Here is a 25,705-nt window from a genome sequence, read left to right as displayed (position 1 = left end):
AGGTCCAGGAACAGAACGCGTTGATAGATTTCTGGGAGGGAGGGAGCAGGGGTCCTGCAGATGTTGCTGGTTATGCCTGGTCTCAACCAAATGCCTGGCGGAAGAGCTCCCTTTTGAAGGCCCTGCAGAACTGTTTTAGCTCCATCAGGGCCCTGTTGGCATGCTTATTCAGAACCACCTGTTTTTTTGTGATTTTATGGACTTAGGCAGATTGTGTGTGGGTGGGCAGGAAGGGATGTGTCAGTGTTTGTCTCTTGTGGCCCTTCCTTTCATACTCAGGGAACTGCTGATCACCACTATGAGATGGTAGGTGAATTTCCTTAAGGCCAGGCTGGATTCTGCAGATTTTTTTTTTTTTGAGAGGGGGATAATTTGGGCATGAAATTGGAGGCACTGTGGGAGGGCAGTTAGTTGTGAGTTCCTGCTTTATGCAGGGGGTTGGACTAGATGCCCCTGGAGATCCCTTCCAACTCTATGATTCCTTCCTAAGACAGTATGCCAAATACCTGCAAGTTTTATTTTCATGTTTAAAATACCTTTGTTTAAAAATTTTTAATTTTTTTCCGTAACTCTTCCATTTATAATATATCTAATTGATTTTAATTGTCTGATTTCCAAAAATATATAATGATTAGAATATGTTTTTTGTTCTTGCTCCTAGCTCTGATTTTTTTTCTTCTAATAACTTGGTCCCCCCAACCTTTTTTTCTTCTTGGCAGCAGCTGCTAATAAGAATCCTGTAATGAAAGCTTTACTTGCCTCCCAAATTGTAGCTGAGGACATTCCTTCTGTATTGTGCAGGACCAGTTTATCCATGTAGTATATGGATCATATGCTATGGGATCTGTACTTCCAGGGTTCCCACGTGGTGCCTCCACCCATGGATGAGGTCTGTAACCTTTCTCTTCCCCTATTTCCCCTCATTAAGGACACTCAGAGTGGCATCCCTTTCCACTGTGGGGGGGCCCTCCACCCCAAGTCTGGCTGTTCCCGCTGAAATTGTTCTCTGCTACGGTCCTAAGAATCCTTAAATTAGCTCTGGTCCTACAGGCCCCACAATTCTTTAAACCACTCTTGGAACTACGTATTTTCAAAAATTCTTCCAAACTTTTTTACATTTGTTTATCACAGGAGTAAAAGAGCATTGTTTAGTCTCCCTCTTCCTCTAGGTTTTCTGTTGCATTGTAGACGATGGGGTTTTGATCTGCAAACATTTTTAGTTGAATTTCTGCTTTATCTAAATTCATTGTTAGGTTTTTTTTATATCCAACAGATGTTTATTTTAAAGTGTTTGGTGTCTATTATAAAATAATATGAAGTCTTTATCTTTGTAATGTTTGATCCTTCAAAAGTCTTCTAATTTCAGTATTTCCAAATACTGGAATACATTTTTCAGTAATTGCTCATGTTTAGAATTTCTGGCTCTATTTTTGGATCTAAAACTGTGTTAAAAAACATTTTTATCTTGAAATTAGAATTGCTTGAAAACAAATTATCAAAACAATGTTGGTATTGTTTGGTACATATACTATTGCTAGCATACATACTTTGCTTTCCAGAACTTTCATTTTAAAATTAAATATCTTCCTTCTCCTCTTAATTCTTCTATAACTTCTAATTGTGTGTTGTTTATATAAATTGGTATTCTGCAGTTTTTGTTTAAGGCTGAAGCAAGATATACTTTACCTAATTTTTTATTATTTAAAATATATTCCTTTTTGAGGGTTTCTTATAGACATAAAATATCTGTGTTTTTTTAATTGGTTGAAAAATTTAATGTGTTTTATAGGAGAATTCAGTCCATTTATATTTACTGCTACTATTTTTAACTCATCAATTTTATCTTGATTTACATCTATGGCCCTAGATAAAAATTATTTTTAAAAAATGTTGGAAATGTCAAGATATAGAAAGAACCATGTATTGAACTTGTAAAAAAGCAAAAAGATATTTCTGTATATTTTAAAATTTAAATTTCCCATGGAACACCGTGGAGGTCCCACATCCAGCCTACTCTCCAACAACTGCTTTGGCTCCCAATGGAATTCTGATCAAACATAAGGTTTTGATAATCACCTTTAAGGCCATACACGGTCTGGGCACAGTGTACCTGAGAGACTACCTCACTGCCTACACCTCCCAAAGAACTCTATGCTCTATCTCTTCCAACTGGCTTGTGATCCCTGGCCCCAAAGAAGCATGTTAGACCTCAACCAGGGCCAGAGCTTTCTCTGTCCTTACCTCCCCTTGATGAAATGAGCTCCTTGAAGAGATCAAGGTGCTGACTGAACTTCCACAGGTCCTGCAAAAGGGAGCTTTTCCACCAGGCATTTGGTTGAGGCTGACCAAACCAACAGTATCTGCTGAATCCCTAGAAACCCCTCCTCATGAACTGAATCCCAAACTGATTAACCTATGGTTTCATTGTTAGCAAGTTAATGTTGTTACAGGAAATATTATAGTACTTGTTATCTTCAGTTATGGAAACCACTGTTATTGTTGCTTACCTGATGTTATGAATTGCTCTGTTTTGTGTAAACTGCCCTGAGCCGCAAGGGAGGGCAGTATAAAAATATAATAGATAGGCAATATTCCTAATAGCATATTTTTTATCTACCTAACTCTAATAATTTTACAATTGGAATAATCTATGCAGCAAAATGGAAATTAGACATATGTCCAACTTTAGAACAATGGGAGAATAAATTTGCGGATTATGCAGTAATGGTGAAATTAACAATTTATTTGAGAAACAGATTAATTTCAAAATTTCAGGGGATTTAGAGTGTTTATTATGTAAACAGGAAACAAACTATATAACTGTATTGCAGTGCATAAACACATATTGCAATGCAGAAGTAGAATGAGAGCAAAACAGATCCAACTGCAAGATCCAAAAGGTACCTGGCATCAGAAGCTGTCTTCAGGATATGCATTGAACTGGAAGAGGTCTCCCTACCCCACATAGACCCAACTGGGAACATTTCTGCTGCCACACAGTTTAAAACACTACGCAGTAGAAGCTACCGAGAATTTGTGTGCAGCGAGGAGGTCTCTTGCGGTACCTCAGAGACCTGAGAGGATCAGCTGGTGCTACAATTGCTGAGAGCTTCTACTGTGGCTATATCAGTAACTGATCAGATCAAAGAATCTGTAATCATAGAATCTATAATAATCTTAAATAATACCTGGAAAATTCTGGTCCGGTGTTTTTCAGCTCCCCCCCCCCCAACTCAGTTTAGTTGAATGCACATCTCTAACAAGGATGAATGGAGCTTCAGGAAGCTTATGCTGCTCTAGTGGTAGTTATTTATTAGTTTTCTGTACCCCCTCTCCCTACGAGTTGGCTTCTGGTGGTTCATAGATAAAAGCAAGCATCAGTAAAACATCCATAAAATCATAAATCATAATCATTTCTTTCCCCCCACACATACACACACACACTCCTATCCATCTCTATCCACTAGCTAGTTGTTCATTTATTGGTGGATCCCCTTGGAGTGGGAAAAGAGAACATAGTATTGAAGTAAAACAGGGAAGGGTAGGGCTAACTGGATTATGAGCCACTATGGTCTCAGCCATAGGCTTGGTAGAAGAGTGTCATTTTGCAAGCCCTGCAGAACTTTGATAGCCCAGATCTCACCTGGCTACTCATTCCACTAAGCCAGGGACAGGGCTGAAAATGTCCCATATCTGGTTGAGACCAGAGAGACTTCTCTAGAGCCTGGGATCACCAGCAAGATGGTATTTGCTGAGCATAATGTCCTTCAGGGAACATAATGATTGAGAAGTGTGATTGAGAAGCAAGACTGAGTATTAAGAGAGAGGTAGTGTTAGATGGAAGGAAGATTCCCTCGGAGCCCCAATCCTTACATCAAAGGGATGGCAACAGAACACTGGAAAGGAAGAATGCTCAGTTATCTATCTCACTGGCTCTCTATGGTCCCCCTGTGAAGTCTGAGGCTAAGAGACAGTGCAAAGGCCTTCATTTCCAACAATAGGAACCATAATATCCTTAATAATACCAAATAATTTAAAAGACTGAATTGATGTCTTTCAGCACTGCATAGTAATATTTAATTCCACTACATTTGGATGGCAGAATTAATATGTAGTGTATTTTAATAGTGTATTTGATATAATTTTGATATAATTTTGTCGTGATTAATTTAAGAATAAAATAAGCAACAACTTCTAGCCTGAATAAAAGAAAACTCAGTCACTCAGCGAGTGTCCTATTCAAACTTTGCTACTTCTTGTTCTTTTCTGCATTAAATGAAAATGTAAAAGGGAGGAAAGGATGCTTGCTTAACTTTCCAATAGCCATCAATAAAATTGCACATTTCACCCTATGATTCATTAGAATTCCTGTGAAGAACGTTAAAATGATACAGAAATCAAAGGTTGCTAACTTAGTGGCATGACATAAAAGTATGTATCGATTTAGATTGCTTCAGCTGAGGCATCTTACCGTTTGTATGTTTGCTTTTATTATATAAAAGGTCATAAAGTTAGACTGGCTCAGAGTGCAGTATTAAAACTCATTTCACTACATACAGATTAGAAACAGAATTGTTTTTAATAGCGATTTAAGTGAAAAGCAGTTCCAAGAACGGGTTGGATTTGTCTGGGAAGTAACATTTAACTGAGGAAAAATGTACGCAACTGCAGTGAATGGGAATCTAAAACAAATTCTCATGTTTGTCACCATTACTCGAACTACAGTGAGTATTTTTTGTTGGAAGAAAGGAGTCAGACCTGTTTGATTGCTTGTCAGAGTTTATGCAGCAGTGTGTTTCCTCTATCATAATTTTTCACCTGTCACATTTTTGTTGTGGTTCTATACTATCTCATTTGTCCATCCCCTATATTCCTCTTCTTAAAACAATTCCTTCATTGTTTTGTTTCTTTTCTTTCTTGACATAAGGTATCTGCTGGGTTTGTTCTCTTGGGGGTTTATGTCAGGTGTCTCACTGTGATCTATATTAGTACTGCTGATCAGGTTGGCTAGCCATGTCCTTGTAAGGTGGATGGGTGACTGTGATTTCCTCTCTAGGGTTAACATGAATATTAAAAGGTGTAGTTCTACTCACAGGTGTTTGATTCCAGTGTTCCTGCAACCACAATCATTATGTCTTTCAAGAATGGAGGCAAAAATTTAGTAATTGGGCAAACGGTGAGAACTTATGCTCAGTTGCATAATCAGATGGGAGGGGGGCATGAGGAGCAGTTGCCAACATCCTCTGGAAAGTGTCTAAGAAGAAGATTCTTGATTGGACCCAAGAGACCACCTGATGCCATAAGGCAGAAAGTTATAATAAAGGTATAGGCTAAAAGGAGTTATGCTAATACCATGCTAGCATGCTTCGATATTATGGTTCATCATGATGGAATGTGACATATAGAATGTTTGGATTTTAAGCTGCTAGAGATTTGCCATCTACTGCCAAGATATGCAGTGTTTTAGATTTATTTTATTTATTTATTTATTTATTATATTTATATACCGCCCTCCCCAGAGGCTCAGAGCGGTTTACATAAGAACATACGAACACTACATGAAACAGTCTATAACATGTGAATAACCAAAAAGTTAGCTTCTTTGATTTCTTGTTGCTGAACTAAAGAGAGCATACTGCATAGTCAATTATTTTAATAATTTAATCAACCTTTAGACATTTTTACAAGGTCTGATTTTCTTGTCTCCATACAATTCAAGGACTCACAGATCTGGGAAGTTGTTTTGGAGTTCCAAGCAGGAGGCCAGGAGCAATAGCCCAGGGAGACCCTGCCTGGGTTCTTGTTTTCTCAATTGATACTGAATTTTTAAAGATAGAGCCCTGACAGTTTTGCAGCTGAAGGGTGGAAAAGCATATCTCAGTGTTTGCAGAAAAAGAGTAAAACAAGTTGTCCTGCTTAAAGTAAACTTAAGTCACCAATTAACTGAATCAGGTCACATTGACCAATTGAATCACTATGGTGAGTTCATTCCTTGAAAAATAGAAAGAGAAAAATTACATGAAAGTGTTCATTATCTAAGAGTCAGGAGACTCAGTTTGAAATAAGACCTACTGGAAGCTAGCATAGTAAAGATAGGAGTCAGTTAATTCCCACATTCCTCCCCCTTGTTCATCTCATAGAGAGAAATCAAAACAATAGAGTGTAATGTCAGCTCACTTATTTTCTGGAAAGTGGAAAGTTTATGCACATAAAGACATTTATTTTAATGATGTTAAAAAGATATTCAAAGGGTAAACCGCCCTGAGCCTCCGGGGAGGGCGGTATATAAATATAATAAATAAATAAATAAATAAATAAAATGGATAAAATCGATGTAAACCACTGTAATCTTAGCATAGAAGAAGTACCCAGATTCAGATTTTAGCATAAATAGCTTGGGAAAGGATTAAGCAGTGGTGCTTGTAAATAAAAGAACCGCCCAAGATTTAAATGTGTAGATTCATGCATCCCTAGCAGCTATGCTTGATTATGCTGAATTATCCGACAAAGGCTTCACAGTGTAGGTTTGGAATAATTTAAAGAAAGAAACAAAAGATGAGTGTGTTTATTTTACCATTATTTTTACATGAATTAGGGAATACATTTCTGCCATTTATTAAAATCCGTAGTTCTGACCCAAATAAGCTGGGATGCTAGGGAATCTGGTTTGCTCGTAGTTTCCGGTATAGTTCCCACCCTCTTTAACTTATTGATCTGTACTTTTGGTTTACCACAAATTGAGCTTTTGATAAATGATCAAAGCTGGAAAGGCTGAATTTGCCCACTTCATCTATACGTAGGATTGGTGTTATCACAGAAAGAGCAGATGAGTGAAGCAGGATCAGAGCCTGTGTCTGTAATGTGGGTAATGGACTGAAAACCAAAATCCTTAAGTAGACTATATATTATAGTTGGTACAATCAGGCGCCACTGCTATTACATTATACTGGGTTGTTTTACTTCCTCGTTATTTGAAGTATAACTTTACCGTACATTCTCTCTCTTTGCCTTTCCTTACTAGTCAGAGCTATCTGCAAGCAGCAAGTGATGTGCCTGGTGGTCACAACTTGGATCCATCAGCAAACTACAATTCCCCCAAGTTCCGATCGAGGAATCAGAGCTATATGAGAGCAGTGAGCACGCTCAGTCAGGCCAGCTGCATCAGCCAGGTTGGGATTTCACTTTTCCCTTTTAATTTTTATTAAAATTTTAGTTTATCATCCATCCCAGAATTTTAAGGTTTCATTTCTTAAACACCTGAGTACAGAGAAAGAGGTTTGAGTTTTAAAAGTATCATAAGGGGTTAAGCTATTTCAGATGACAAAAACACCCTAGATCCAGGATATGAGAAACATATAAAATAATATCAGCTGGAAGTTCTTAACATCTCAACCTTCCAATGTAATGGGGTTTTTCTCCTGTTATAGTTACCATATTTCCCAACTGGACAGCTCATTGGTACCATTAATCTCTCTGAGATTCCCGTTAGGAGAAACCAACCTTTTACTATCCACTTACGGCTTTGTGCAATGTCCAGTGACAAACTGAGGACAATGGGGAGGTACAAGAATTCTAATCATGCTGAGATGCATTTGTGCAATAAATTTCTTTCCATGTGTGACCTTCAGTTCCTCACTGATCAGAATTAAGTGTCATTGGAGTTGCAAGACTATCACTAGAAATGTTGACTGCAGAAAAGTTTGATCTTACCGCCTCCTGGTTACAAATCTTCAGCCCATCTACCTGATCATCTATGTGGGCCCAATGGATCCAAGAATAATTTTTCCAAGTCTGATGTGGGGTTGACAAACGTGGTGAAAATCTAATGGGGAGAGAGAAGAAATCATGGGTCTCTGGTTTTCTGTGAGAGCTGTGAATTTCCAACAATGTTAGTTCTCACCTGAGGCCTATCTGCAGAGAATATTCCATGGAGAGCAGGACAATATCCACATGGATTCTGGTTCTTATTGTTTATATCCCCATCCAGTTCATATAAGTAAACAATTATACAAGTTTAGTTGTCATATGAGAACAAGCTTATATTGGTTTGCCATTGCTAATCTATCTGTCAATACTTCGCCATGGCAATGGGGAGGGGGGTTCTCTATGGCAGGTTTCCCTGCAGTTTCCCAGTCATAGTCCACCACAGAAATCATCCCCCCCTCCAGCAGCACTTGTGAGGCTTTTTTCATTTTAAATATTGTATCGACTTGCTAATAAGTGTAACATGTTTTGTGCATCCCTAGCTCTTTTAAAAAAGAGCCTCTTGTGGCGCAGAGTGGTAAGGCAGCCGTCTGACAGCTTTGCCCATGAGGCTGGGAGTTCAATCCCAGCAGCCGGCTCAAGGTTGACTCAGCCTTCCATCTTTCCGAGGTCAGTAAAATGAGTACCCAGCTTGCTGGGGGGTAAACGGTAATGAGTGGGGAAGGCACTGGCAAACCACCCCGTATTGAGTCTGCCAAGAAAACGCTAGAGGGCGTCACCCCAAGGGTCAGACATGACTCGGTGCTTGCACAGGGGATACCTTTACCTTTACCTAGCTTTTTAAAAAGCAAATCTCGAGCTCTATCCATTGCAAAATATATATTTCATTTATATATCCACAACAGAACAGGCTAGAGATTTACTTTAGATAGATGGATAGCTATTTATTATACAGTCAAAGACTAGCAAGTCAAAGATTCAGCAGAGACTTCCTTATATATACATATATAAGCTGGGGATTTACATAATTTGTTATGGTTAATGATATAATGGTATATCAATCTAACCATATTAAATTGTTTTTCTTTAAAAGCCACCTGGTAATAGTCATTGTGGGTAGGCAGGTAGTTGTTAATTTCCTGCATTCTATAGGAGGTTGGACTACATGACCCTGGAGGACGCTTCCAAGTCTGTAATTCTATGATCTATTCTATAATGGGGGGAGGAAATGGACACCTCAGGTACAGGGCCAGGAAAATGGCTGCCGCATGAGCCGAAGAATCTCGGCTCGAAAGTGGCAGCTATCCCCACTTTACTGTGATCTTTCCCAAAACATCTTAGCTAAGCAAGTTTGAGAAAGATTAGAGAAAAACAGTGAAAACCCTGGGAGGTGCACAAAGGAACCACAATGCAGTTTGGAGGGGGCAGGACTGCTTCCCAACAACATTGAATCTGAGCCGAATAACCCGCATGGAAATGGCCAAGCTGAAGCGAAGTGCAAAAAAAATGTACATCAGGTGTGGACCCTTCATCTTCAGATATCCAGTTTCATGTCTAAAGGTCCGTATACATGGAATGGCCAGAGAAAGGGTTGTGATACATTTTTTTTCCAAATTGTTATGTTCCCTGCCAATAAATTGGGTTTAGAAATTGTAAACAAGACCTTCTTCATACTTGTAATTTAATTGTCTCATCTTTCTTTCTTAATGTTGTTAGTGAAAAGCTGTTCAGCGTATGAATGTTTTTCTTTCCAGAGTACATTAGTTTGTTTAATTTGATTAAAATGATATAATAATTAGGAAGGTCAGAAATAATTGTTTGCAAAATAAATTTAATTATGGGTAATGGCACAAGATTTTTGCTGTGGTTAGAGTTTCTTCACTAGAATTATAATTAACTTATTCAATTAAAAATATATGTCCTAGCAATGAGATTACACCTTTTATGCTGGTGCAGGTCACTCAATAGTCTATAACCTACCAATCCGCAGAGCAAAATTTAAAGACTTCATCCAACCTAAAGAACCTCCCTCCAAAGAAAAAGCCAGTCATAGTACCCCTTGGTTGTGCATTGATGAGGGAAGATGTAACCAGGAAAAAATATGACCAGATAAACCAGAAAATCAAAAATGCAATCTACAGCAGGGCTTACCAACCTTTTCTTTAAAAAGTGCTACTTTTGAGTAAGGGAGAATATCCCACCCGACCCAGCAAATTATTCCTGTTGTTCTGTCCTAGAAACAGATCAGCTAAGACACTCAAAGAGAAATCCTGTGAACAAAAAGGCTAGCACAGATCCTTTTAGTGCTTTTTAAACTGAAGTGCTGGAGAAACAAGCCCCAGGAGGTCCTGTGCTGGGCAGAGCACATTGTTCTATGCAGCATAGCTGATCCTGGCTGGACTCACTTTTCCTGCAGTGTGGTTTAAATTGGACTGCAGGATAAGCCAGTTCTAGGATCTCTTGTTCTACATGGAGCACAACGCTGTAAGCAGCACAGTCAATCCTTGCTGGACTTGCTTCTCCTGTCCCACCCTACATTGTTTCCCATAGTGGGGAAAAGAAAGTACTTAGAGGGACCACGGTCCTGTTAAACATCTTCTGCTAGCTGCAAGCTTGTGAGTGAACTCTGAAGGCATTTAAAGGGCTCTTTAAATGTTTTATCCAAGCGGAGAGTTCTCTCCATTTAAAGAGACAGAGTGCCAATTTAACCAATTTAACTGCAGATAGCTAACGGTCCCAAAACTCCTGAATATTTTAGGGATTTTTCAGGCTCAGTCATTTTGGATAGCCAAATAAATATCGGCTCAGTCTGTCTGAAAAACTATCCAGAAATCCACTTTGGGCTTGTTTCCCTTTACAAAAGACATTAGTCCTTAATTACTAATATGTGTAGCTTATACAGCTGAGAGTCATCAGTCTGACGCAGGCCCCGTGTTTTTAACAGTGGTTGATTTGTGATAATTTTGGCCACTATTGTAAGGTGAACTAAAGAAGTCTGCTAGGGTACTCAATTGGCAAAAGCATAAGTATTTTAACCATGAATCATGAGTTAGCATACCAAGATATCAAGAATACCATTATTTTTTATATATAGTTCTTTCACTCTCCAATAATAAATGACAGGATATGTTATTATCAATCACTTACAGAGCCGCTTCATTAGCTTCGGTCTTATTTTTTTCCACAGCATTTTTTTTCCTTTTCAAGTTCTTATTAATTGGTTTGATCTATTTTTGATTAGTATCGCAAAGTAGATACAGAATCAAAATGTCTTCAGAATCTCTAAAGTGAGGTTCTTGAAAGTATCTTGCTTCCCATTTTTATTTCTTGAACAAAGAATAACTTTTGAGATAGGACATGATAGAGAGGTTGCTTTGGAAAGCAGTTTGCTGTCTTAAATTCATTCTACGATGTCCAGTGGGGCCAATCAATGTATAATGCAGAAGACAGTTTAATGGTTGTTTAACTCATTTTGATAAATCTGCACCAGCTGAGGGTCTTCCTGTAGGCTTCGAAACCAAAAACACTTCCTAAACTAAAGATGTTTGGCAAGGACTGGTTTTTCCTATGAAAAAAGGAACCCCCAAGCCCTACTTATTATCAGTAGTCTGCAGATTAACTGTATCCAGACTTCCACACCATCCCCAGAACCATTGGCTCCACTCCTTTTGCCACTCCAAGCAGGTGCGTCATTCGCAGTGCTGCTTCCCAGCTCCAGCACTGCCAGCACATGGGCCATACATGAGGAGGGGCACTCCTCCCCCAGTGTGTTCCCCCCACTGGCCTTAAGCGACTGTAGCCTGTAGGAGCTGGACAGGGTGAGGGACAATAACGGGCACAGGCAATGCCTCTGTTGTGTTGCTTCATCTGATTTGAGTTCCCAAGAAGCTGCTTAAATCACTTAGCTGGTGAGTTGAGTCAGCTCTGGCCCCCAGCAGACCTTGAGCATCCATGAAATGGCAAATTAGCAGCCTTCAAAGTGAAATGTGAAAATGTACGTCGGTGAAAGAAAGCTCATCACATTTTTGAAGGCCAGCCCATATCTTTTTAGTTTTGCTGCTTTGGGGCTACAACACTCAATCTCTTTCTTCTTGCAGCCCCCTCTTTGCACCTCACTTCTAGTGTTGTGACACTCTCCTCCTACAGTGCAACACAAGCAGAATTCTCAAGGGTGAGCACTTTTGTATACATAGTGTAGAGGAAAAAGAACAATGTGACTGCCTCTAACTTTGGTTACAGAAGTGAGAAAGCCAGTCCTGCTCTTAGGTAAGGCCCCTTGGCTTCTGGTCCTCTGCCAGGCCTGGATGCATTCAGCAAGCAGCAATTGGTGAATTAATGCAAAAGGAAGTGCAGCTGGGAGAGACATTGACTTAATTTGCTTTGCCACGTTTCTAAAAACTGATTTCCTCCCCCCCTCCAATTTATTAGAGCTCTAGCAGAACTGTGGGATTTTAGCCATATTCCTGTTTAGACTTTGAGATGCTTCTTGGAATTCATTAGAAAAGAAGTCAGATAAAAGGGTGGTGGGAGAGCGAAATAGATCAGAATCAGAACTAGCTTCAGCTCTTCAGTTAAGTGTAATTTTGCAAACTAATGCTTAGGGGGGTTCTGTGTCTGTGCCTAGTCATTCCACCTATTAAGTATAATCAAGCTAAAACCAGACTCTAACTTTAATCTCATACAAAAACACAACCTAACTGGGGACAGGTGTACTTAGCATCCATCAAACAGCAAAGCAAATAAGTATAGTTAAATTAAATCTTGATATGTTTTGCTAAATGTAGGAATGTCAAAAAGTTTGGCTTTGTTTTTTTCAGGGGGGGAGGGGGGTGATGGCAAAGCCAGCCCAAAAATACCAAGCACAATGTTGTTGTTTATCTAGATGAGTGAAGCAGAGGTCAATGGGCAATTTGAATCTGTTTGTGAATCAGTATTTAGCGAAGTTGAAGCTCAGGCAATGGACGCCCTTGACCTCCCGGGATGTTTCCGAACCAGAAGCCACAGTTACTTGCGTGCCATTCAGGCAGGTTACTCCCAAGATGATGAATGTATCCCTGCAATGGCCTCTTCCAATATCACCTCAACAATCCGGTCTACAACAGGTAAGATCACCTATGCGATGAGCAGTTTTACCTGTGAAAAGTTGCTAATAAGAAATGGAGCATGTGAACTGAATTGAATCTGTACACCTGGGTAGCCATTATGACTTCTTGTACAGAAAAGCACTGTACTGAACAACTCTTTGCATTTTGTTTAGTTTGAACTACCTCTTTAGTCTTGCTTTAACTCTGACCTGGCTTTCTTACCTCCACACTATTACCAGGGCATACAATAGCCAGGCTTTGTTCTATTCAGACTGCCTATTCAGACTGGCAGTGGCTGTCCAGGGTCCCAAGACGAAGTTTGTGGCAGCCCGTAGGAAACCGTAGGTTGGATCTCACCAGTTTTTTCTCCCAGTTTCTCCCCTTATTATAGCCCTGTCCCATTTTACTATTATCCATGAAGATCCCATAATCCTCAACATAGCCTTTTGGGGTGCTCCTTTTTTGTGTGCACCGGCAGAAAAGCTGTCTGGAACCCATTACATGGGAAATTATGTTGTGTATACTTTGTTAAGAAACATTGCTTCTGATCCAAAACATGGACCTTCTGCTATGTAGCCGACAGTCGTCCTTACAGTACACGGGCCCTATGGGCAGTATTTCTTCTATTCATTACAGTGGAGAGCATTAAACTTCAAGGTTACTCTCATGTAATGGAAGCAGAAAATAGATATGGATCCTCTTTCCACTAATATTTGAAATATAAAAGAATGGTATAGCATATTGTCCTCCAGAATTCTGAACAGGTTGAAGGGCAGAGAATAAACTGAAACGCACTTAGATCACCTCCAATAAAAATATTATTACCTTTGCAATTCCTTTTTATTTCCCTGTGCTGATGATTTTATGACGCGTATACCTCGATCGACATTCTTCTGGATAGGTGCATAACTCACTGTATTCATAAAAGGTATTTTTCTTCTCTCTAGGGTATGTCGGGTAATTTTTTGCTCTAATACTTCATCTCTCACACTTGTTAGGCTAAGTATACTGGTACATTACAAACACTGTAAAATTCAGAAGGCTGAAAATCTTGATATGCCTGTGGGCATTGTAACTTATAACTACTTAAATTATCCATATCGCTGTACAAATCAGCTCTTGGCTTCTGTGAGAATGTAGAATGAATAAAATATTCAAATGGGAATTCATATAGATATAGATATATAGATATAGATATAGATCTGCAGAAAGTGTGATTATATGATACAATGTGTTCAGTGAGACTTTCAATTTTCAAAACAATTTTCAGTTTTCTAAATTATAGAGTTACTATTTAGTATTGCTGCATTTGAAATGCAGCAGACAGCAGTTTTAGTTCACATTATTTTCACACTTCAAATGACCGTTTACTAATTAATTTAAAGCAACCCAAATTAAATGTAGTTCAACATGTTGGAAATAATTTGATATGTATAGGGTCTTCTGTGTAAAAGGCAGAAAGGTCATACTTCTGTTGAAAATGGATTGCTTTGAATATTCAGAGAGATGAATAATATATCAGAGTAATGATTTTTGCTAATATACCAAGCCATAAAGAGGTTTGTTAGAAAAAATAATTTCATTCCTCTCTGAAATTGATATGGAGAGTGTAGTCCATATGCATCACTCATATCCCAGTAACACAAAATACATACTAGTAACAACAATGCTAACAGGGCAATCCTGAAAAGCATTACATCTTTTGAAACCACTGACTTTAATGGGTTTAGAAAGGTGCAATTCTGTTCTGGATTTCCTAAAAATGCTTAAGAAAGTCACACAAAATTACTGCTAAGAGAGCCATCTCTGTGTAGGTGTTTAGGAGTGCAGACTTCTAAACTGTTAAGCCGGGTTAGTTTCTGCGTTCCCCCAAATGCAGCCAGCTGGGTGACATTGGGCTCTCCACAGCACTGATAAAGCTGTTCTGACTGAGCAGTGATATCAGGGCTCTCTCAGGCTCACCTCCCTCGCAGGGTGTCCGTTGTGGGGAGAGGAAAGGGAAGGTGAATGGAGCTGCTTTGAGACTACTTCAGGTAGAGAAAAGCGGCATATAACAACCAACTCTTCTTCTTAAGATGTCTGTTGGAGGTGATGTTTGATGGCTTCAGATGGCTCTCATTAATAGAACGGGACAAGTTGGTCAGTGAGGGTGACCATTTGTCTCCTAGATCCCTGCCCATCTTGGCTGCTCAAAGAGGGTGGCCAGTGAATAGAAGGCCCACTCAGGGATATTATCAACTTCTCCCTGTCTACTAAAGAAATCATTGCTTGATCCACAGAACCCGGCCAGCTACCGCCCAGTCTCGCATCTTGTGTTTCTGGGTAAGGTAGTTGAAAGGACAAGCTCCTGACATTCCTGGAGGAATCTTCGGCATTTACCCCATGCCAGACAGATTTCTGTCCTGGCCACAGGGTGGAGATGGTGTTGGTCGCCCTGATGGCTGACCTCCATCACCAGCTGGATAGAGGCAGCTCAGCCATTCTTGTGATGTTAGACCTTTCAGCTGCATTCAGTTTGGTCATAGAATCATAGAATCATTAGAATCACAAAATCATAGAGTTGGAAGGGGCCACACAGGCCATCTAGTCCAACCCCCTGCTCAACGCAGGATCAGCCGAAAGCATCCTAAAGCATCCAAGAAAAGTGTGTATCCAACCTTTGCTTGAAGATTGCCAGTGAGGGGGAGCTCACCACCTCCTTATTCCACTGCTGAACTACTCTGAAATTTTTTTTCCTGATATCTAGCCTATATCGTTGTACTTGTAGTTTAAACCCATTAAACCCATTCTCACAACCCATCATAGTCTTCTTCCTAGCATGCTAATTTTGACTGCTTCCACACAGAGGTTTTTGTACTTTAATTGTCTTTTCTTAATCCTCAGTATGATTTTTTTTCCAGTTTTACTGCAGTCTTTTTGGGGAAGAATGCAATCCAAGCACATTAGCTTCCCATCGGATAGCTGGATGGGAAGCTGTGCATTTTTTAAAGTCCTAGCCATTTTTGTACTGTCACCCATTTGGGCCTGCCATTTATCACGCCTTGCCAGTGGCGGGTTTTTTGAGGACTTCTTTTTTTTAAAAGTAGCCACTATAGTGCTATAGCAATTACCGATTTTTTAAAAGTCATCAGAAAACTCTCCTCATCTCTGTTTATAGTATCAAGGTTGCACCTCAAGAAATAGAAGAGAACATAAAATATTTATAAAGTGTGAGAGTTGCTTCTCTGGCTTTTATTTGTTTTATGCCTGTGAGGATAAAAACTGAGAACAGTGGGATGGAACTTAATCCAGTTTCCACAGATGGCATGAGAAGGTAACTTTTTGCCAGCTCCCCTCCATGTTAAACTGTTCCTGGGGGTCCTGTGTTCCTGAGTTGGGTGGAGCATATGGGGCTGTTGTGGGAAAAGTGAAGAAGTCAATTCCACAGACTGAAATCGTTCTTTCTCACAAATGTTTGACAACTTCCACTTAGATGCTTGCTTTATTAAACATTGCAATATTCAACCTGAGTGTGCAAAAATGACACTTTGGATATTAATTTGGAGTTCCAGAATAATTAGAAGTTCCAGAATTCCCAGTTAGGCTTCCCCCAAACATTGTAACATGGGAACTTTGATGAACTTTGTAACATGCTTTGAAATAAAGATTCTCATGCTTTTGTCCATATGCGTAAATGTGTTTTAGGTGTTGCCTAAAACACATTTACTGGAAAATGTCTCCCAGTATAAATGTCTGAATGCAGATTTCATTCGAATATAGCATCTTTTGGTATTAAGTCTTTTGGTATTAAGTCTGCTTTAGGATGGTTAGGGCTGATCCTGCATTGAGCAGGGGGTTGGACTAGATGGCCTGTATGGCCCCTTCCAACTCTATGATTCTATGATCCCTTTCCCTTTCAGATTTTTTTCCTTATAATAAATCCTGTTAATAGAGATGGCCCTTAATTATCAGTCAGCTTCCTTAAGATTGCTGCTAAATCAGAAATAAAATGCAAACGCAAGCTCAAAAAGAAAGCCACAAACTGAAGCCAAAGTTAAATCTCAAGCACTCGCTTCAGCCCTGAACGAAATATGCGAGTCTTGTAATACAGCCTGAAAATTGCCAAAGAGGTCCTGCCAGACCACCATGAGGAATGACTCCCCAGGGAAAGGTCCAACTAGGACAAAGCTCAGCTTCTGGCCTCTTAAATTTTGATCCCGGGGAACTGATAACAGGATCTTTGTACTTGATTTCAGCTGCATTAGTAGAAAAGGACCTGAAAGGCTGTCTTGAAAACAAACATCCTCCACTGTTCTTTCTGGAGCGGAAGGTGATGGCGAGGGAGGGGAAGGCTGGGGAATTTTGCACTTGAGCTTGATAAAGTGAGCAAGAGCAAGGCAGCATTCTGGGGGCGGTATCGGGGTCACACTCCACGGAATTATGCAAATCCGTCTCAATCCATCATCTCACTGACCCCATAAAGCCAGCTGTTAAGAGGTCAGTACTTTCGGGGGTCAGAATCGTATAACCAGGCGGATGAACTGCGGGGAGCCAGTTTAAAAGCCAACCAGCCTTGCTGGTGGACACTCCTAGCCAGCAAAGACTAATACGAATGCCATTATACATTTGCCTATAATCCAGTTGATCACATAGTGGGAAGAAATCCGATGCTGCTGGAATCATAATGGCCTCAAACGTTCCTTCCAGGTCACTGGAAACATACAGCAGTAATGGTTGCTAAGTAATTAATGCCCATTCTAATTATGCCCAGGGTGTGCTTTTATAAGGGGCGCGAGGAAGGACTTATTTGCTATAGTATCGATTCCCAACTAAACCAGTGCATTGAATTTGTCTGAGAGCACGCTGCCCATTTGGCACATAAATACTATATCAGAATGCAGGAAACCAGCATCTGGAGGTGTACTTGAAGGTGCTGTTATTTCTATGAACTTCCCTGCAGTGGAATGCAGTGGGTAAATTCACTTGATGCCATCATTATTAACTGTCTAGTGCTTTCCTCTGGCAATATCAGCGTGGAGAGCCAGCGTTGGGTAATGGTTAAGAGAGTGGCCGGGTTTGATTCCCCGCTCCTCCACGTGCTCCCAGTTAGGTGACCTTGGGCTCATTACAGCCTTGATAGTGCTGTTCTCACAGAGCAGTTCTCTTAGAGCTCTCAGCCCCGCCTACCTCACCAAGTTCCTAATATGGGGAGAGGAAAAGAAGGCAATTGTTATATGCTTTGATACTCTTTCTGGTAGAGAAAAGTGGGATATATTGGCAACAACTGATTTTTATTTGCAGTCGTGCTGCTATACATGTAAATGGTCTAGTTTTTTTAGTTGTCATTTATCATTGGCACTTTATATTGTACAAAACATATTTGCAAGCACTATTATCATGGAAAAGCATGTATAGCTTAGCTTAAACAAATTAGTTATCTTTCTCATTTGCAAAGTTTTGTACTGTTACTGGCAGTGCTGTTCCTATAGTCTGCAGGGGATCTATGAGGAGAATCTTTAACATTCCCTCTTTGCTTACTACAGCAGAAATAACTGCTCTCATTTAAAATATGTGTCCGGCTTTAAATGCAGAATTGACCCAGTACACTGCACCAGAGTAGAATGTGCCTTCTCTTTGGAGTAGGGTTTCCAGATGTCATAGGAGACTGTACTTCTGTGTACAAGAAATAATTTCAACTGTCTCAGCTTCCCCTAATAGTGGAGGGAGAAACCGAGGTTGCTGAAGTGTTTTGCGGTTTGGTTTTAGTATTCAGATCCTACCTAGATATGTAAATGTAGAAAAGATTCAGTTCTCAAAGAGAAGTTCATGGTGGAAGTGAAAAATGTTGGCAGAGTTTAAATTTGCAGAGAGGAGTACAGCAACAAGCTGCTTAAAAAGAATAAAATACTTGTATTTAGAAGGGAAACACACTTTTTATAGAAAGAGGAGAGAGAGACCTACCTAAGTGTTCTGTTGTTTTCGTTCTGTCTGTTGGGTCTGTTCTGGAGGCAAGCAGGAAGTATGCTCAAAGGAACACAAGTCTCCAGTGAGCCAATCAGGACACTGGGGGAGAATATTTGAAAAATTCTATGGTCCATTCCGCACAACCGCCTATGTAGCAAAATGTAAGCACTATTGTAAAGCGCTAGAATTAATAGCGGCAGGTCTTGATAACGCACACAGAAATAGATTCTGAAAATAAACCTGCTGCAGAAAGGGCTCTCCCACCAGCGCTGTTTTCATTACCCGCAAGTTTCCGGTCTCACTGGAATCGCAACAAAGGAGCGTTGTGCATAACGTTAAAAAAAATAGCATTACACAATGGTAAGACTTCAGCAACATTAACGCTCTGCGGAATGACTCTTAAGACGTTCCTATTTCAATTATGCTAAATACACATCTCCTCCAATGCCCTTGTAGGACACTCTTGATATTCTGTTTAATCATGTTTCATGTTTCATATTCCAACAAAAAGCATAATTTCAGTTTCCCTTTGAGCAACAGCACTGTTGGCATAAACACTATTCTTGCTGTAGTCTAAATTAAAATTACTAAAATGGATTGAGGTGGAAGGAAATGGTGCCTTTGAAAAGGCATGTGGCTCTCACATACCTACATAGAGGCCCACAGTTAGCACTTAGTTTTTTAAACATGTTGTCTGCTGTTGTCATATATTTGAATAACTTAGCATTTGAATATTGTAGTCTCCCAGGCATTTTTGACTGTTTGGAAGTCTTCAAGTAGGATATTACTTACAGTTACAGTTGTCAAACAATAATTACTATTGCATGTTATCTATCAAACTCTGTCATAAAAAAATAACATCATATGTCAGCTATTAAATACTGTCGATTATATACCGTAACATATTGAAATTAAATGCCCACACTGGTAAATGTTTAGTCTTCACCTAGAGAGTACTGCGCATCAAAATTTGCATAGAATAATTTAAAGTAACTGGAGAAGATCATATTCATTTCATTGTTTTCCTTTACAAAATCCTTAAGAAATCCCCAAACAAATAAACGCTACTCTTGCTACAATAGATTAGTGCAGGGATTCCCAACCAGGGGTCTGTGGACCCCGTGGTGGGGGTCGGTGGCCTTTACTTTCCTGCCTTAATGGACTTGGCCACAAGCTAGAGAACAATTTGCTTCCGTTGTTTCCATCCTGAGCATGAGGGAGTTTTCTCATGGTTTTTGCACCTGGGAGGGGTGGAGCCTGCAGGCCTACTCTCACTTTAAACCATCTCCTACATCTCCCCCCTCAGTCCTCCTCAAGCCTGCCTGCTAATGCAGGAAGTGACATGTCACTTCCAGGGGAGTGGCAGAGAGGCGTGGCCAGCTGGCACCACTTCTCGGGCACCTTGAAGCCTGGAAAAAGTATTGCAGGAGCTCCTGCAATGGTCAAAAGTTTGAAAAAGGCTGGTTTAGTGACTGCAGTTAAAATGTTAATGTTCAATGTAATCACTGCATGTATGCATCACTGCATGTATGCATTTAAACATGTATACAAAATCTAATAACATGAATATATACAAGGCTGACCACCGTTCACTGCGACTCTGGTTAATTAGTGTTGCCAGAGCTTCAAGGAATGATTTCACACTTCGTCCTTTGCATATGTGAAAAAAAATAGATTCTGAAAATAAACCAGCTTTCAGTACACAGATCTGTAAATTCTGTTTCCTACTGCAAGGAAACAGGGACTATCATGGGGGCAGGGAAAATGTACACACAATGAAGCTGCTATCAAAACTTAGCTGTCTTCAGAATGCTAACTGTTTGCTACACTATAATTTGTTGCTAATTAACAGATCTAAAATAGAACCTTTTGTATGCATGCTATCAGCTGTTCTTTGGCTTTGCCTACATCTCTACGTCTGCAACACAAGCATTTAAGTGGGTGACCTTGGTGTTTGGTTTGGTTTATATATATTTTTGCAAAGCAAGATTAACTAACCCTTACAGTTTCACTATCCTGGGATTCCTGCTTGCAAGTAATGGCTTATATACTGGGTTGTTTCAAAATTCCTTTCTAAAATGCGTCCTGCACTAAGGGATGTCCATTTAAAATAATTTAGACAAATTCACCCTGCGCCCACAGTCAATGTGGCTTTAATTTTAAACTAATGTGTAATTTAGAGAGGGGGGGGTGTTTTCTTTGGGTCCATCCCTATGGTCATATTTTTCCTGCCTCATATATAAATTGCCCCAGGACCAAAGTAAATATTACTGTTTTTAAAGAGTTGGGTCTCAACCTCCCAGCACATCAGCTGTGAGTAATGGCTTCTAAATGAAGGAGAGCCTAAATTCGCTCTAAACCAGGGGTTGTCAACCTGTGGTCCTCCAGATGTCCATGGACTACAATTCCCATGAGCCCCTGCCAGCATTTGTCAATGGACATCTGGAAGACCACAGGTTGACTACTCCTGCTCTAAACAATGCCAGAGTGGAAGTACTACTCCTGCCCCTCCTCAAGCTGTTTCCCTGCACGAAAACTATGGTGTAGAGCAGTGGTCCCCAACCTTTTTTGGGGGGGGGTAGTTTACTCCTCTACTCTCAACCACTGCCCTAACGCTCTCTGATCGCTATGGGAATGTTTAAACATCCCTTCAAAATAAGATACAGACACGCCACAACAATGTACATAAGGAACATTTTATTTTCATGGAAATTTTAACTCCTGACAATGACAAATCAATGGGAACCCTGAACTTGTTTCTCTGCAACAAGATAGTCCCATCTGGGAGTGATGGGAGACAATGACACCCAAAGTGTGATGTAAAGGGCCGGGGGGGTGAAGTAAAGGGGGGGACAAAGCGTCCTTCGCGGCCCACCTCCAATTAGTCAACGGACCACATGTGGTCCGTGGCCCACAGGTTAGGGATCGCTAGTGTAAAGTGTTGTTTCCCCAATTTTGCTGCTCCACATGGAATCTAGAAATTGGGGAAATAACTACTACCCTCCCCAGCTGTGGTTTTTGCACATTTAGTTGGCCCTAAGTTGCTGCTTCTGTATGAGCCATGAGCCATTCTCCTAGTTAAATTAATGTTGCACAAAACAAGGCAGCCTTGCATTCCCTGCAGACCCTTAATAAGTCCCACAGTACCCAGACAAGCTGCTTACAACATCATTCTCTCCTCCTCCCTTTTGTTCACACTACCCTGCAAGAGAGTGCCTGGTCCCATATAACCCAGAATCCTGCCATGGCAGAGTGGGGATCCCAACCCTGAGCCCCTAGGTCAGCCGCTCTCAACTTTTTTATGGTTGAGAAACCCCTGAAACATTCTTCAGGCTTAGAGAAACCTCAGAAGTGGCACAATTGTGCAGAATATGGTTGGGAAGCACAGCTGTGTACATGCCCATCCGGGGGCCTTCCCCTTCCCACCCCCTCCAAGCCCATTGTTGGCCATTGGAGGGGGAGTCAACCTGACCATTTATTGTCTATCACCCAATAATGTTTAACACATTTTTTTAAATATAGGAAAAATTAATAAACTCCCACCCATTTGGGAAACCTTTCCAGGGCCATCAAGAAATCCTGGTTAGGAAAGTCTATTCTAACCACTACACTAATTGTTTGAATCAGTCATCATAGTTTTACGTGTGTTTTGTAACTGACCACTTCACTTACATTCTTTGCAAGCCACTAATTGCACAGAAACATTTCACCTAGGAGGTTTTTCATACAGGACACAGGCAAAAACCATGCACACCCTTGCATGGTTTCACACACACATGTGAAAAATACAGTGATTGTTGCAGATGCATGTTTTCATAAGCTTTGTATACTCAGATATGTACATGTTTGCCTAGTGGAGAAAGGTAGACCCTCCTATCAGTTTTGATAAGTTTTTAGGGAACAGGACCTTGAAAATAAGCAAAATACTTTCTTGGCTACCTGTCTCATTGCATCCAAAATAATGCAAAGCATAGCATTGTCTATCACAGCAGACTGTCATGTATCACAAGGTTTGCTTGATGTGTCAGCACTAAAGCCAATTAGATCATTGTGTGCTCGACACAGGATGTTTTCTGCAATGGCTCTGGTCTTCTGGAATGGCCTTCTTGAATCTATCATATTGTTCACATGCTAATGCCATTGTGTGGCAGAATCGTTCAGAAGGACCTCCCTATTTAGAGCCAGTTTGGTGTAGTGGTTAGGAGTACGGACTTCTAATCTGGCATGCCAGGTTCGATTCTGCGCTCCCCCACATGCAACCAGCTGGGTGACCTTGGGCTCACCACAGCACTGATAAAACTGTTCTGACCGAGCAGTGATATCAGGGCTCTCTCAGCCTCACCTCCCTCACAGGGTGTCCATTGTGGGGAGAGGAACGGGAAGGTGACTGTAAGCTGCTTTGAGCCTCCTTCGGGTAGGGAAAAGTGGCAAATAAGAACCAACTCTTCTTCTTCTATTAGATGGGTAGTTGTTCTGAAATAACATCTCAGCCAAAGCTTGGTCCAACTTATTTCTATGGTTGTCAGGTTTTTTCCCCCTAGCCTGCTACCTGAATACGCAGGTAGAGAGGCTGAAGAAGGTACAGGTTTTAGATTTCTGGCCTTCTTTACATTGCTACAGAAATACAGGATATTGTCATAAAAATTGACACTTTGAGTTGTTTTCTTTCTTTTGCATATAAAGATTTTTGTGATGCTATATCTGCTCCTAATAACTTTGTTCTCAGATAAATGTCACATTTTGCCAATTAACAATTGTGCAGGAGCCCATTGTTATATCAATGAAGACAATTAAGATTAGGAGCAAAGCGTCTGATATTTATGAATGACAGTTTTGTTTTTTTAAGTGAGCTTTTTTAAACTGTTGATGTTCAGATATTCTCTCGGGAGCATTGTTTTTCCAAGCAATGCATCTGGTGCATTGTGGTGCAGTGGAAGAAAGGAGTTCTCAACTCTTCTCAGGCTTCCTGATTCCCCCTCACTTGTGTTTTATCTCATAAAACAGATCTGGAACTCCTCCTGCACTGGCCTAAAACAGCTAGGACTGAGAAGTAATTTAGAGAGAAATGGGGAGGAAAAAGAAAGGCCAAAAATTTCTTTCCTCCTCCTTCCATCCCTCCCTCCCTCTGCAAAGAAGAAAAGGCAATGGGGACTTCATTACATGCAGTTGTAGTATATGGTGAAGTTTGCCCCTGAGAGGCAGTTTGCTTGGAACAGCAGCAATTTGTAAATAAGTATCTATAGTCTTTCAATCAAAGCAGCCTTTAAGATGCTAATGTTGCAGTTTTGTACCTCAGCAAGAACCTCCCAGTGTGTTGCCTCTGGCCCTGTTATTCTGCACAAAGCATGAAAGAGAGAGAAACTGTTGCGTCCCCTTTTCAATAAGAGGTGAACTAATTTTTAACAGCGTTTGTGAAAGCATCACAATTCTTCTTTCTCCAGTTTTCTTTTCCGTACACAATAACATTGACATGATTTTCTTAACCATGTTCTCTTTCCCCTGACACACACCGTAATTTCTCCCTTCGCTGTAATTTATGGGAGTCCTGTTGCCTTTTAGGGCGGGCCATAGAAGGCTACTTTTGTACCACTGTGCTGTTATGATCACTGCAGGATGTGTATCAGCTTTGAACAGTCAAGGATTGTGCATATGTCCCCCCCCCCCCCGGTCAGGGAGCCCCAGTCAGCAATCTTTTATGTATACAGTCCGGATTTCTGACCCTTCATCTCTGTGTTTAAACTTCATTCGTGTAAATTCTTTGTCAACTCCTCTTTCCCCTCCTCCTCACTGGAGCATGACAAACATTCACAGTCATTGTTTCCTGTTTGAAATAAAATGAACTTGTTGCTATGGCTACTGTTCTCCATATGACAGAGAATTTATGCTGATTGTGAGGTTTATAGATGAGTATACTTTGTAATTCCTTCCCCTTTTTTTAGAAGCCTAATCTTGTGTTTTTTTTTTTTTACCATTTGTCATCTATGAAACACCAGGAGGCTAATTAATGTTTTCTCTCCCTTTCTTAATTCTCTCCTTAGCTGTAACATACACAAGTTACAAAAAAACACCGCCACCTGTACCCCCTCGTACCACCTCTAAGCCACTCATCTCAGTTACAGCACAGAGCAGCACAGAATCAACGCAGGATGCCTACCATGACAGCCGGACTCAGAGGATTTCCCCGTGGCCTCAAGATGGGCGAGGGATGTACAACTCTACAGACAGTTTGGACAGTAACAAGGCCATGAACCTTGCCTTGGAAACTGCAGCTGCCCAGCGCCATGTGTCTGAGAGTCACAGTCCCTCCGTACGCACCAGCGACAAGTCCATCCTAGTGACAAAAGCTGAGGAGTTCCTCAAGAGTCGCCGTTCCTCTATAGGGATTCAGGTAGTCTGTCATTAACATCTGTTCTATGATGAGTTACTTGCCTCGGTTCTGTAAATAGCACTAAATGAGTCATCGGCTTCAGTGGCTCTTTATCACTTGACAAACAGTCCCTGGCTGCTTAGCATTAATTTGAATTCACATCATAGCAATATAGCCAGGAAGAAAAGCGTTTGGCCAATGTGTAGTGCTTTGAAATGAAATGAATGAATATTTCTTTAGGATATCTTTGGACAGATTGCCTGCCTTTAATGTTCACTATGAAAACTATACTGAATGGTACCACGTCTTCTCTGCTCTTCTGTGAGTTCGCAATCCTTCACATGGGATCCTGCTGCTGGTAATATTATTCGCTATAGTTCAGTGGTTCTCCAACTGCAGGTTGAGGCCCCAAAGTGCATTCTTACTCTCTCACCAAGTGGGGGGCAAGACCAGGAAAGGGAAGGGAAGAGAGAGTGAGATGCCCCTCTCAACTGACTGAAATCTGTGGACGTCAGTGGGCTCTGCTGAGGTTTGTATTGCACCATAAATGGCAGATTTGGTTTTCTTCTTCATAAGTTTGTTGCTAAGCGATCTTTATATGAAAAAC

At 40.6% G+C, this 25,705-nt stretch overlaps 1 protein-coding gene across 15 annotated transcripts in view; it reads left to right on the top strand.

Moving 5' to 3' along the window:
• Window positions 1-25,705, top strand: part of DLGAP2 (DLG associated protein 2) — a 578,727-nt gene that overhangs the window by 502,290 nt on the left and 50,732 nt on the right. For all 15 annotated transcript variants that reach the window (XM_077309418.1, XM_077309398.1, XM_077309427.1 and 12 more), the window contains 3 exons: window positions 7,022-7,169; window positions 12,587-12,806; window positions 24,770-25,119. In XM_077309418.1, coding sequence (XP_077165533.1) covers window positions 7,022-7,169; window positions 12,587-12,806; window positions 24,770-25,119 — 718 coding nt within the window. The remainder of the gene's footprint in view (window positions 1-7,021; window positions 7,170-12,586; window positions 12,807-24,769; window positions 25,120-25,705) is intronic.

The sequence above is a fragment of the Paroedura picta genome, chromosome 1 (genome assembly GCF_049243985.1).
Source record: "Paroedura picta isolate Pp20150507F chromosome 1, Ppicta_v3.0, whole genome shotgun sequence".
NCBI lineage: Eukaryota > Metazoa > Chordata > Lepidosauria > Squamata > Gekkonidae > Paroedura > Paroedura picta.
Note: the sequence above shows the minus strand (reverse complement) of the source record. Positions and strands in the feature narration are given on the sequence as shown.